The sequence below is a fragment of the Oncorhynchus clarkii genome, chromosome 5, assembly GCF_045791955.1.
Source record: "Oncorhynchus clarkii lewisi isolate Uvic-CL-2024 chromosome 5, UVic_Ocla_1.0, whole genome shotgun sequence".
NCBI classification, from domain to species: Eukaryota; Metazoa; Chordata; class Actinopteri; order Salmoniformes; family Salmonidae; genus Oncorhynchus; species Oncorhynchus clarkii.
Window position 1 is genome coordinate 31,766,127 of NC_092151.1, and position 14,534 is coordinate 31,780,660.

Here is a 14,534-nt window from a genome sequence, read left to right on the forward strand (position 1 = left end):
CAATTTTCAACAATGCTTCAGAAATGCTGTGGAACTCCTAAAAAAATGTATGTAGGCCTGTACGCTATTACAATCAGATTCAAACGAAACGCCCTTGTCAAAAATCTGTATGGAAATGTCAGAATGTGCTAACTAGTGTTGGAATACCATTGGCGTCCTCTTCGGGGCATAATAAGGAGAATAGATGCTGGTAGCTCGCCACAGATAGCATGGACAGTCTGAATATAAACACAACGGCAAAATGGAACCAGCCAACCGTAAACATGTCCTCCCCCACGAATGATGCATGCTGGCTGAAGCTTTACCACATTTCAGTTAATTACTATAGCTCCCGCCTTAAATTTAGTACATGCCGGATCTCTTTGGCAAGACGTATCATTCACCCAAGTTCCGTTAAAATCGGCACAGTGCTGTCTGAGACTGAGATATCGCGTGTGACTAACGTACAAACAAACGGAATGAGACAGTTCCACAGTCCCCTCCCGTTTTCATCGTGGGGGACAAACAATGACGCTCCATCCACTTGTCTTTGTTGGTCTATTCTTGGCCGAACAAAAGACAGGCACGAGAATAAAAACGCATGACAACAATGTCCGGACGAATCGCCCATTACCCTATTGTGTACGATGAAAGATGGACACGTGTACCTCTAAATGGATAAGGAGGGAAGGGAGGATGAGGGGAGGGTTGAAGACAGTGGAGGGAAGGGAGGAGGAGAGGAGGGTTGAAGACAGTGGAGTGGAGGTGGGGGGGGGGGGGGGGGGGGTTACACGCGACACACGCCTCCGGCCTCGCGCACATACAGAAACTCCCCTTTTCAGCACCGTGGACAGGGCATAGTCCTCCACGCGCCACACCCGGCATCTCGACTTCAGCTGTTACTTTTGTTACGTTAAAAACGAACACCCGTCCCATCCTGAGGTCAGCTGACGCTGGTAATGGTCAGGCATTATCCCCCCCCCCCCCCCCCCCCCCCCCCCCCCCCCTCTCTCTATCTCCTCTGGACCAACACACGGACTCAAACAGCAAGTCGCTGCATTCTCAAAGTTTCCTTGCAGGGTGACCGACGCAGAGACCAGGTCGACAGGCGTACTTTAGCCTCTTACAAACACGTTGTTTTTGTGACTCTCAAAGGATAAAGAAATAGGATCATGCGTTTTTATTTTTTCCTAATAATCACTTATCATTAGCCTAAGCTCAGTAGGCGCGCATCTTGCTTTCATTTCCTCTGTATAGGCCTATCTCAACCTCCGATTGATTGTATGTTCATCTGAGCTGAAAAGCATCACTGCTCAGAATGTTGCTTGAACATCCTGGATCAAGTTGTCAAAATCCCGTGAATTTCTCCCGATACAGTGCAGGTCAAGGTAAGAAGCCGGCTTTCTTGTTTGTTTGGAGTCATTTGCACTTCTAATCGAGATTTTAAATTAACTTTATATGGAAATGTAGCCAGCCTACCATCGAGTCTATTTGACGCCGTTTAGTCCCCTGTAATCTGTTAATGGCTCATAATTTGCTATGAAATATCTAGCTATAGAGCAAATCAGCACAGCGGGGGCTCCGCCTGCAGCTCAAAGTTTTACCGACAGGATCCAACATGCATGAAATAGCCCATTGTATCTCACAGCACACCCTATCATCATCAGTTAGACTTCTGAAATATGAGTTTGACATATCACCATTATAAGCTGAAAGAAGTTACAGTGAGCTGTGCTTTCCCTTTCAAGACGGGAGAAGTTGTTAAAAGAGAAACATTGATAGGCTACACATCGAATGGAATGGATTTCATGATATTGGCGAATAGCACTTAAATGTGTGTCCAGTTTAACACAATTTAACAGGGTATTCATACTGTTTCGAGGTGGGACATTAAAGCTTGAATTCATGTTTCCCTGCGTGCGGGAGACGTTATGAATACGTAATGAGCTGCATTGTTGGAAATCATATGAACAGATGTTATGCGTGTGCTGTTATTTCACACCATCTCTCTTGGCTGTCACGCGAGTCACGAGACCACCAGAGCGCTTTTGCACCAACCACTTGTGTACGAAACAAGGCGACAGCTCGGCTGCACACAGGCCGCCCCCCGCCCTCCCTAGTCAACAGCCTGTGCAAAATGCTTAACAAGTGTCAGGTTCCCTTCGACAGGTGCGGCACCTGAGGTCCGTTACACACAAAAACGCTTGAAATGATAGGCCTATGCGTAAAAAGTTTGCAAACAGAAAATGTCTGTTTGAAAAGGCCTGGCATAACTTTGCTTATTTGAACACACTGTAAACCATGTAGACCAGTAGGCATGTGGTTTGTGAATTATTCCATTGCATCTAGGCCTATAGGCTATTCATTATGTGAGGAGTAATATAGCCTTCTCATCCCAGGCACACATTATTGTTCGAAAATGTGCAGCATGTTTGTAGCAATAGTAGTCTTACTTCATTTTTCTAAATTATGAATCTAATAAAGTATATCCATGACACAAAATATATTGTGTTGCCTTACATATCGGGGAAATGAATGGCTTGTAAGCTATTCCATGGCCAAATAAAAAACCAATAGATTAGCAATGGTTTTAGAAATAAAAGCAATAACGATCTCTTTACTAAACCACTAGCCCATGTCCGCCTCTTTCTCACGGATCACTTTTCTGTTTTGTTGATCATAGAGCATTTCTCATCTTACCCCATTACTGTCTCCTCGCCCCTCAAAAGGGAGCGATCAACAGGACATAAAAATATAGCTGAAATGTAAAAGGGAGCACTGAAGCATCCCACACCTTTCACCAAAATGTATTTCATATACTCAGAAAATACTGGCAAATGGGGCATTGATTTTAGATTCATCAGGGGTCCACGCAGCCATGGCACTACTCGTGATTTCCCAAGGCGCCCTTTTGCGCCTGAGATCAGTGTCGATAAAATTCATCGTGGTGTTGCTTCGATCAACATGTTATTGAACGGCCAATCTCTCCCCTAAGTAAACAGTTGTCTTTGTGAAGTCAGCATAGGCTATAGTTCTACAATATGGTGTGTGTGTGTGTGTGTGTGTGTGTGTGTGTGTGTGTGTGTGTGTGTGTGTGTGTGTGTGTGTGTGTGTGTGTGTGTGTGTGTGTGTGTGTGTGTGTGCGTGCGTGTGTGTGTGCGTGTGCGCGTCAATCGCACGCTAGGTTTATATGTTCTCGTTACGTGATGGAAATTGTAGATTTGGTTTTATTACGAATGTAGTGTTATCTACCGTGACCCGGTAGAAGAACACAGCGACAAGTTAAGTTACAACGTCAAGTTAAGGAGATGTTCTCTTTAGCTTTTGAGTTAATAAGATACCATGAGTGCTATGGCTGATATAATATGTGAAACATCCAAAATATCCAATATAGAATAGTGCATGTAATTAAATCATACATGTCAAATATAACAGTAACGTTTGTAAAGGAATATTTGTCATCTGAGCCAGATGTTTCAAAAGAAATGTGTTAATTTCATCAAGCTATTTATTATTAAATGGGGATCCTATTATGATCCTATGTAGGCTAATGGTTCTTGTGACATATGCCTCCTAGTATTCGACATATATATATTTTTGTAAATAGGGGTCACCTCACGTCGTTCTATTATTGTGCATTTTCGAAAAGGTAAAAAACGAATTAAACATATTTAAAACTATACTATACTGTAATAAGTACCTAGGCCTATGTTATGGTGGAATGTTTTACAAATATTAGAGTTGCATTCTGCCTTGTAAACTGCACATCAACCACAGAAATCCAACAATCAAGGCCAGAATCAATTGTACAATAGCTACCTAAATAAAATGATGTACAGGCCTATTTGAATCTTCGATAGCAGGCCATGTGTTGCGTATCCATAACATAAACTGTCCATTACCTGCAAATATTTGGAATGTCACTTTATTTAACTTAACTTGAACTTATTTAACTTACTGAATTTTCGAACTCAACCGTTTCAGCACTTTATTTAAAAAAATATGTGCCAGGTTCCATTTTCGTTTGCGTTTGATTATTTGTGTAGCTTCGGCTATATTATGGCCGTGATTCGATTTGAAATAGGCCTACACACTGTTTTAGAGAAACGTGCATGCAAAGTTCCATTTAAAACAACTTAGGCGACTTTTCGTGCTGTGAAAATATATTTTCATAACATCGTGCAAAATATGTTAGTGTAAATAAACCAGCTAAAGGTCAAATAGGAGCTTCTTGCAATAAAATTACATTTAATAGCATAGCCTATGCATCAAATAAACACACATGGCCGAAACCATAGTCAAATGTTATCTTGTTCCATTTTTCCTCCCTCCGAAGAGCACTTGGTACCCGCACCGTTTCCAAGTTTCTGATCGTTGATGATAATCTATCTCCCTGCTTTAACAGGCCAGTCGCTAGGGTAACCACGCGTTGTAATCCTGCGCAGTGCACATCACACTGGGACACAGCAAACTCAAGCGTATGCAGTCACACCGTGCGTGGAATTGTGGTATTCTTCTCTTGATATACTGCATAATATGGCGTTGTGAGTGATAGGTGCGCAGCTAGAACACAGAAATACAGTCGTTTTTCGTTATCGTGTGAGGAGAACATGAGCAATGGATGGACATAATGAACAGAACTCTCCAAATGGAGCACCGAATAACACGGAGATGCTGTTTGCCTTGCTGGCCCAGAGCGAGGAATTACGTAAAGGTATACAACAGCGCAACGCATGATTCAATTTGTGTTTTAATCTAATTTGATATTGGTTACGCACATTACAATGGTCAGATATTTAATCAGTACTTTGTTGTCGCTGTTTATACTTGTCAGAATAAGTGATTTTGTTTTATTTCATTCCAACACCTTCATGTATCTCATGCTGTATGAAGAACACAATATAACTTTATTCGAATAGTCTCATCTTTTGTATTTCTGAAATGTTTTATAATGCAATGAAATGCTTATATTTCCTACATGGATATGTTACAAATGAACGCTGTTCTTGCATGCATAATTCGCTCATACACCATCAGTTTTAGACTAGTCAGTGGTTAGCCGAAACAGTGGACACTAACCTTTTCATTTTTTCTCCACTTTTCACTCCTGTCCCTTGTATTACAATGGCTTATGGCTAAATCTGTATGGCGAAGGATTAAGGCTAAAGACGGCGAATCTACGAAATAACATATGTCTTATCTGTTTGCTCCAAAGCAATTTTTTACACTTTTATGCAGTTTTAATCTTGTCGCAATTTTTCCATTCATTGCATTCGAGGGTTAAGGATTCAGTAGACATTATTGTCTTAAGTGTGATAAGATAAGTGTGAATTCTTTATTTAGGATGGTGTGGATTGTAACAACTATGTAACAACCTGCCCTAAATGGGACAAAAGTATTTGTTTTAACGAGGTTTCTATCAATAGGGATTGATTTGATTGATTTATTTGGCTTTCACGGGCGTATATCTATACTGGTAATATTTTTATAAGGTGATCAAATCGCTGGATTGTGACGTGAGACTAGACCGTTGTATTCTAGTTTTACAGAACCTATTGAATTAATAATGAGTTTGATGCACCTGTTGGTGACGTGGCTCCCTCGCTGTTGTGCGTTGCTTGCTCTTGGTCCCAGAAAACAATGTTCCATACATTTTTCATAAATTGCCACAAATTAACAATAGGAATGCGATTCCTTCGACGAATGAAACGTGGTTCGACTTGAATAAGTAAAAGTGCTAACATTTCCAGCCTCATTTAAGTTGCCAGTGATGCATCTCACTCGATACGGGTTTGTTGATAGTTTAATAATAACTTGCAATGAAAAGTTATTTGTTTGCTGAAAGAAAAAGGCCATTTTGTTTTCGTGTATTGTCTTGTCTTGATGAAGGCATGCTTAAAAGTTGGGTATGTTTGAGTGGATTATTCCTAAAAGTTCAGTGGCCTGCAAATTGTAACATTATGTCTATTGATGTTCAGTTAATTATATGAATTATAGCAAATCCTGAACTTAATGAAGACATTGGCTTACTATTATCTGTAAACTGTACGTCGGAACGATTGGGTATCAGAGGGATATTGTCAAATGTCATGTGTAAATTAGTCAAGATACAATTATGCAAATTGAAAAACCTCAAACTGCGTTGATTGGGCGTCTGAGCTTGGACATGGGGATTGGCTGTGTCGATACAGAAGGCTTGTTTTTTCTTCCCTTTTTATTATCACTAGTGATTATTAAATGGGAAACAATGGACCAGTGTCTTAAAGAGAGAGGGACCCATGCGCCTGTTGTACCCACTGGGCACAGACGTAAATTCAACGTCTATTCCACTTTAGTGCAACGTACATTTTATTGAAATATGGTGGAAACAACGTTGATGCAACCAGTGTGTGCCCAGTGGGTAACCTCAAACACGAGGATAGGATAGCCAATGCATGGTCGCAGGAACGAGAGAAGAGATACATACATACTGTATATGTTGAATCAGTAAGGGAAACGGGGAGAGATGGAGAGGGAAAGGCTTAGAGAGAGAGTGTTTCGGTACCCACTGATGTTTATAGATGGTTTGGGGGACTTGGATCATTTGGTTACCATGCAAAGTAAGTGTTTTAATTAATGGCATGCGCTTTTTCGAGGAGTGATAGTAGAAGGGGGGGGGGGGGGGGGGGGGGGTTATACGCCTATGTCTTCTTCATTCAGTCCGCAGATCAAACGTCATGGTTCCAGCATGATAACTCAATCAGCCAACAGTCAATATGTGTTGGCTGTGGTCTTTGTAATATTTGATGCTATTAGTTGGATTTTCGCTGCGTTCTTTTGTATTGCATCTGGCACCCACACTTGGAAAATGTTAACGGATGTTGCCAGGTTTCGATAATCACACAAAAAACAGACCTTAACTCGAATATATGGGTTGTGAAAAAAATGACGATGGTGATGATGACGACGACAATGGTGATGATGATGATGATGGTGCTGACAAACGAATGAATGGCTGTAATTTACAGGCAGCAGTGTATTTACATCTGAGACTATTGAAATAATTATGCCCCTACATTTATTGATAGAGTCCACAACACCTTAGTCAACTTAATGGAAAACTCCACACAAAACTATATTTTGTTATTTGTTTCATTCGCTCATTGTTGATAGTCCCAAAATATTTTACTTGTCAGAAATCAAGTTTTCAAGGTATATAACTTTCCAAATACAGAAATACAGCCCATGCAAAATGCATCATACTGGCTGTATTTCTGTATTTTGAAAGTTATATATCTTGAAAACTTGATTGCTGACAAGCAAAACATTTGGGGACTATATCAACAATGGACTAATGAAACAAATGACCAAATACCGTTTTTGTGTTGAATTTTCCTTTAAATGCACTCTTCGAAATCTGACTTTTGGGGATAGTTTCAACTATACTTTTCATTCAACCAGATTTGTTTATTAGGCCTACAACATTTTACTTGAATTATAGCAATTCTCAATTACATGGCAATCAATATACATCGATGAAAATAAAAATATACAATATTCTAGATACTAGCTCAGTGACAAAATTGTCTCATATTTTCCCTGAAATAGACTGCCTTGGGGTTTTTCCATTCATTTCTATTTACTCATCACTTTCGATGCGAATTTATATATCTGAGGTTTTAGTAGTATCAACTGAAAAACAAATGGCATAAATATGTGATTAAAGTATATATAATATACCTATTTATAATATGCAGAATATGAAGTATGATTTATCACATTTTTTTTGATAATGTGTATCGAATTAGTGTCCTTATTTAGATATTATCCCAAATAAGCCTATTCTAAATCAAATGCATTAACAAATGTCTACATTTTGCAATTGTATGAATTGCTATTTTGTGTCGTAAAACAATTTGATCACAGTATAATTTGTCTCGGTGCAACATGATTTCTTAAGCAGTGTTTCAATTCAAGATGGCTTCATGGTTATCCTGTCTTCTACAGAAATTCCTGTATGCGCTGGCTGTAATCAACACATCGTGGACCGCTTCATCCTCAAAGTGCTGGACCGCCATTGGCACAGCAAGTGCCTGAAATGCAGCGACTGCCAATCCCAACTAGCAGACAAGTGCTTCAGCCGGGGAGATAGCGTTTACTGCAAAGAAGATTTTTTTAAGTGAGTGCAAGAAATAGGCCGTCTCATGAAATACATATTCTTTCATGAACGACAAATTATTGAAAATATTTTATAGAATCACAGGTTGTGAACGTGATTAAACTCTTGTCAATTTATTGATGATAACCTTCTTATTTCCAAAAAGGAGATTTGGGACCAAATGCGCCGCGTGTCAGCAAGGTATTCCTCCAACGCAGGTGGTGAGAAGGGCACAGGATTTCGTATACCACCTGCACTGCTTCGCGTGCATCGTGTGCAAGAGGCAGCTCGCGACAGGTGACGAGTACTACCTGATGGAGGACAGCAGGCTCGTGTGCAAGGCTGACTACGAGACCGCCAAACAGCGAGGTGAGAGATCACTGTATGGCGCAGTGATCTAAGGTACTGCATCTCAATGCAAGAGGCGTCACTACAGTCCCTGGTTCGAATTCAGGCTGTATCACATCCGGCCGTGATTGGGAGTCCCATAGGGTGGCGTACAATTGGCCCAGCGTCGTCCAGGTTTGTCCGGGGTAGGCCGTCATTGTTAATAATAATTTGTTCTTTACTGACTTGCCTAGTTAAATCAAGGTTAAGTAAAATATTAAAAAATACCTTATCACACCGATTTAGGGTCCCCAAGATCAGAGTTCCTAGATTCTAACGCCTAATTGCGCATGCCTCCACAGTCGTTGATATTTCAGCGATATCCAATAATGTGGAAATCCTACGAGGCCCACATCTTCATTTCATTCTGTCTGCTAAACTACAACGTAAAAAAAGGAGCATGCCTATAATATGTTATCAATCACCGCATCGCCCAATACGTTATGTATTGTTTGGAGCTGTGAACTTGATCTCCAAGACTGAGGTCACCCATAAACACTTGACCCATCTGCGCTAGTTGCGTCGTAGCCCGCGTCCCAATAGATAGCAATAGCCTATGTATAGATAGGCCTAAAGCCTGTCCAATTGCATTGAAGAGAGAAAACGTAGTTAATTTTGTTTTATTTTATTAGCAGACCGACAGTGACTAAGAAGATTCAATTCAGCCTCATCTGCACAACATATTAGTTTTGTTTCAAGGGTGTTAAAAGCGCTGGTTACCATGTTATGCTAAAGTAACTCATAGGCTACCCTAAAGCCTCGGATTAAAATAATTTATTTTATGTAAATGCATATTTATTGCATGAAAAATGAATTACAACTGACCTCTCACAGAAGCTCTGTATAAACAAAACGATATTCACGCAGGGTATTTTCTTTGTGAATAGTTAATACATTACTCAAGTGTTATCTGCCCCATCTGTTTGTCGGAATTTACTGCCTGTATCTACTGCTGATTTACATATTGAGTTAACGTGAGTTTTCATAGACAAACACACGTTATTGGGTAATGAAAGGGCGCCATTACTTGGGCATTGGAGGATGGTCTCGCATTTTATTTTGTCTGTATACTATTTATTTGCTTGTGAGTTAGCATATATTTGGGATCAATTACGCACATAATAACAAATCATCAAATGTACGAGTAATCCGACTCATTAATAGTTTAATTACAACCTCTAACTCGCAAAGGATGCTGAATAATATAATTAATATAATTCAATAATTTGTTTAATAAGCATTGCACTGTAAATTATATTTCCAGATATATATTTCTTTATAGATACATTTTTTGGGCACGCAAAAAGCTATTTTTTAACAGGCTTACAATTTTTCGGTGGATCTAACTGAATATCTATCAATATTTGGATACAACTTTGAATCGAATATTAGACCTATGAGCATAAAGTATTGGGGTGCATTTTTGTTTACGTTATGGCTTACACAATTGTATTTTCTTTTTAGAAGCTGACTCAACAGCGAAAAGGCCACGAACGACCATCACCGCGAAACAGCTCGAGACCCTGAAAAACGCTTACAACAACTCTCCCAAACCTGCCCGACACGTACGAGAACAGCTATCGTCAGAAACTGGCCTAGATATGCGGGTTGTTCAGGTAACTATCCATTCCCCTCCATTATATACCATTTCATTAGCGTCCTTATTGTATTATTATCTAAGGTCATGCATGGGTTTCCTTTTGAAATAGTGCTTGAAATGGCTTCCCAGGTACAGAAGAGTTGGGGTTTGATGGTTAGAATTTACAGTGAAATGGAGTAAAACAATAAAATAAAAGTCTACACACTTGAAAGTCAGAATGGTAAGAGAGAGCTCGTTAACAACGCTGAGAGCCTCGCATATTGTCTGTGAAAGAGCCCTACTGTGGATGAATATGGTCAATTAGTCATTCTGTATATATCGTTTTATTTGCAAGGACACTTAAAGTAGGCAGGAAGCCACTATCCTTCATTATTCACTATTCACTGAAGGGGAAATGGGGGTGAAGAGGGTTCACTTTGGCTCCATATCATTAATGAATGTGTAGACCTTTCCTAAATATGGGTTAGAAAGGATAATTTTTTTTACCTGTTTTAATTCAAGTATGCTTTGCATGATGTAGATTTAAACAAATATGTGCTTAATTTGAATGGTATGTCAATCATAACTGTCTCTTTAAAAAAAAATACAAATGTTTCCAAATGTATCACCAAATTTACAGCTACAATTTAGAACGTGGACAAAGTGAGATTTAAATAATTAACATCAACTCCAGGTATTAAATCCCAGTGAGAGGGTAACATGCATGGTAACTTGTCTGCTCTCAGGGTTAAGGACAACTTATAGCTGTCATGAAGTTAATTAAGCCCGTGATAAATCTTGTACAGGCCATGGTGGTCCTGAGATTAGTGTTCTGTCCCACTGTTTCAATCTCCCACTTGCGTTAAAGAAGACATGGCCCAGTCCCCAGACAGTCCTTGAAAATGATTTTGTTTTAATTCTAATGTACCTGACCCCTTAAAAGAATAGCAGGGGCACTGAAGAAAGAGTAGAGAAAAATGATGTCTGGAGTGGTTCGGAAAGCCATTTTGCATGTCCGACAATAGGTTATGAATGAAACATTCAGTTCAAAAGATAAAACATTTGATGATGTTATAAAACAGACTACTTGTGTCCTCTGCAAATGTAACAGGACATTATAGATTTCTCATTTGATGAAATCAGTTTCACTTTACTCATAATTCCACCGTGCTTCTACACCTGCATTGCTTGCTGTTTGGGGTTTTAGGCTGGGTTTCTGTACAGCACTTTGAGATATCAGCTGATGTAAGAAGGGCTATTTAAATACATTTGATTTGATTTGATTGTAGAAAAAGGCTTCTACTTAGAAAAATAGGATATTTATTGGAGGAGCTGCCTTCAACAGGAAATTCCCAACTCTCCAATTGTATACCTAAAATAAATAGAACAAAACATATGTAACTAACCATACAACACCTCTGTCCTCCAGGTCTGGTTTCAGAACAGGCGAGCAAAAGAGAAGAGGCTGAAGAAGGATGCAGGCAGACAGAGGTGGGGACAGTACTTCCGCAACATGAAGAGGTCGCGAGGTAGTTCCAAATCAGACAAGGACAGCATCCAGGAGGAGGGCATGGACAGCGACGCTGAGGTCTCCTTTACAGGTAGGATGAGAAAACAAACAGACATATCTGAGATGATGTATTCACAATAACCAAATTAAAGGGAATGGGATACAGAGGGCGCCTTTAAGTTCCTGTTTGAGGAATTATGAGAGATGATAAAAAATGAGTTATTATCACAATTATAATACCAACTCTTTTTATATGATTTATTAGCCCGTGAAGTGCATAGTGGAAATGGACATAGCACATTTGTAAACCACACATTTTGGTTTATACCCACTCAAATGTGAATGAAACCCAAATAATTCCAACGAGGGAAAATCTTATAAATCAAATTTTATATGAATGACCAGAATCAAACTAATAATATCAGCACTATATTCCATAAGGCTTCTATAATGCCACACCCTGACCAAGTGTCCTCCCTTTTGTTCCAGACGAGCCACCCATGTCGGAGCTCAGTCACTCCAATGGCATCTACAGCGGCCTGAGCGAGTCGTCTCCAGCCATGGGGGGCAGCCACGGCCCCTTCCCCCTGGAGCATGGAGTCCTCCCCTCTCAGGACCAGTACCGTGACATCCGCTCCAGCAGCCCCTACGGCCTACCCCAGTCCCCAGGTTCGCTTCAGGCACTGCCCAGGCACCAGCCCCTCATCTCCAGCCTGGTCTACCCTGACTCCGGCCTGTCAATCATGACCCAAGGTGGGGCCCCGGGGCTAAACCCAGGCATGAGAGGAGTGTTGGGGGGCACTAACGGCCCTAGCTCAGATCTGTCCACTGGCAGCAGTGGGGGCTACCCAGACTTCCCAGCGAGTCCAGCTTCCTGGTTGGATGAAGTGGACCACGGACAGTTTTGATGAGCTGGGTTGATTGGTCAACGTTGTCTAAGGACTCAAAGGTGTTTTTTCTGTGTCTTCTCCTGCGGGTGTCAAAAACTGGAAAGAGACAGTCACGCAAGACCTGTGAAACAGAGAGACCGGGTCAGACGGTTGCTGTCTTTCACCCTCCTTGGATCACTCTCTCTCTCTGTCAATGAACTGTCAATTAATATTTTTCATTTCTCCTGATCTGAGTGAACTGAAAGGAAGGATTGGGCCTCAAAAAATATGAATAGTAGCACTTGGAACTCACACACCATTCCTTAAAGATAACAAGACTGAGAAGAATGGAGTGCTGGCCTGTTCTGAATGATCATTTAGCTACTGACGAAGTGTTGATACGTTGCTCAAATATCGTCAAGAGTAGGGTCTGAAAGGAAAGCAATCTCACTTCTACAATCTGAACTTGTAACGGTCAGACAGACATACTCCCTCTCTCAGCCTGAAGTCTTCACAGCACTCATCAAACAGCCCTCCACCATTGAACTATGTGTACAGTGACTTTCCACCATCATGCTTTTGATCCCTATGGTGTCATCAATATTACACCAGAGGAAGCTCACAGATACACACCATTTCCAGCTGTGATATCGTTGTGACAACTTAGCAAATTCAGACTTTTGCCCAATTGGATTTCAATAGACTCCAATCCTTTCCACCTTATTCTTCTCTCTGTTTAAAAAAAAAAAGAAAAAGTGTACCGATGCAGGTTTTGGTTCAAGTCAGAGTTTTTATGTGTCTGGTTGTTGCCAAATGTCTGTGTATATTAAGGTTTATCATTGTGGAGAATTTATTTTTATACAACCCCTACGACAACATGAATACCACAGATATTAGGACTTTGTACGGCTAGGGATCAGGTTGTAGATGTCGCCTCCCACCGATAAGTAGAGGTCCAGTTACTTCTATGCATTTGTGTGTTCTCAGATGTATCTTGTTTGTTTCATTCTATTGAAATTACCTGGGCATGCTGAAACCCAGGCTGGTGTACGTGTTTGTTTATGTGGAAGATGTTTTATGTCTTATTTATTCTCTCTGATGATGATTATGATTAAGTGATACAGGTCTTTAATAAATTTGTCAGCTAAATCCAAACTGACCACTGACTCTTGTATCAGATCTTTATTATGTTGACTATAGACGTTGTCTTGGGTTCTCTTCTATTTATCAAGGCTCAGGCTAAAACCCAGATGCAGACACAGAAGGCAGATAGTACGAGTCTCAGAGTTAAAAACAGTACAAGGGGCAGGCAAAAGGTAAGTCAAGGCAGGCAAAGAGTCGTAATACAAATCAGAGTCAGGCAGGTGCAGGACGGCAGGCAGGATCAGGGTCAGGGCAGGCAGAAAGGTCAGAACTGGGAAGACTAGGAAAAACTCAAACCAGAGCACAGGAAACACGGGAACATGCTGGTAGGATTTGATGAACTAGCAACAGACAAACAGAAAACGCAGGTATAAATACACAGGAGATAACGGGGACAAAATGGGAGACACCTGGTGGGTGAAACAGATCAGGGTGGGACACTATCTACGTTAGACATAACAGAAAATGTAGTTTTTCTATACAGTATATACACATCTTAATTTCTCAAAACACAGACAGAAGCTAGGGTAATTGGGGTGGTGGCTAATCTTCGATATCATCCCTTATTTTCCTGAAGTAATAATCACATTGATCTTACATCAGAATACAGATAATGTAGGGGAACCGGAGCGATCCAGAGACATGGCTGAATCTGCAGATTGGCCGTCTGGCTAATTACCAAAGCTGTATCAAGAGTTCAACGGCTCTTTAGTGCAGAAATTTGATGCAGACTGAGAGTCAACATGTCGATTTGGAGATAACTGTGCCTTGTTTGCCCAAATGCCCCTACGGGATAGAAATCTTCAATCCATTAGCTTATGAGGGATCGAATGCCTCTTGTGAATTTCCTAATTTGTTTACTTATTCAAAGTCAGGTTCAATTAAATAGATTAAACAGTGTGTAGTGTGTGCATGCGTGTGTGCGTTGGT

At 40.5% G+C, this 14,534-nt stretch overlaps 1 protein-coding gene across 2 annotated transcripts; it reads left to right on the forward strand.

Annotated features, from left to right (window-relative positions):
• Window positions 1-1,069: 1,069 nt before the first annotated feature.
• On the forward strand, window positions 1,070-13,601 carry LOC139409953 (LIM homeobox 3). 2 transcript variants are annotated; one of them, XM_071155363.1, is made up of 6 exons: window positions 1,070-1,367; window positions 7,966-8,137; window positions 8,283-8,485; window positions 9,968-10,119; window positions 11,512-11,683; window positions 12,082-13,601. In XM_071155363.1, exons 1-6 carry the CDS (start codon window positions 1,298-1,300, stop codon window positions 12,498-12,500), a joined length of 1,188 nt encoding a protein of 395 aa, XP_071011464.1. In that variant the 5' UTR covers window positions 1,070-1,297; the 3' UTR covers window positions 12,501-13,601. The 2 variants fall into 2 exon arrangements, with proteins under 2 accessions (XP_071011464.1, XP_071011465.1); XM_071155364.1 differs by having other exon boundaries at window positions 8,286-8,485.
• The last annotated feature ends 933 nt before the right edge of the window (window positions 13,602-14,534 follow it).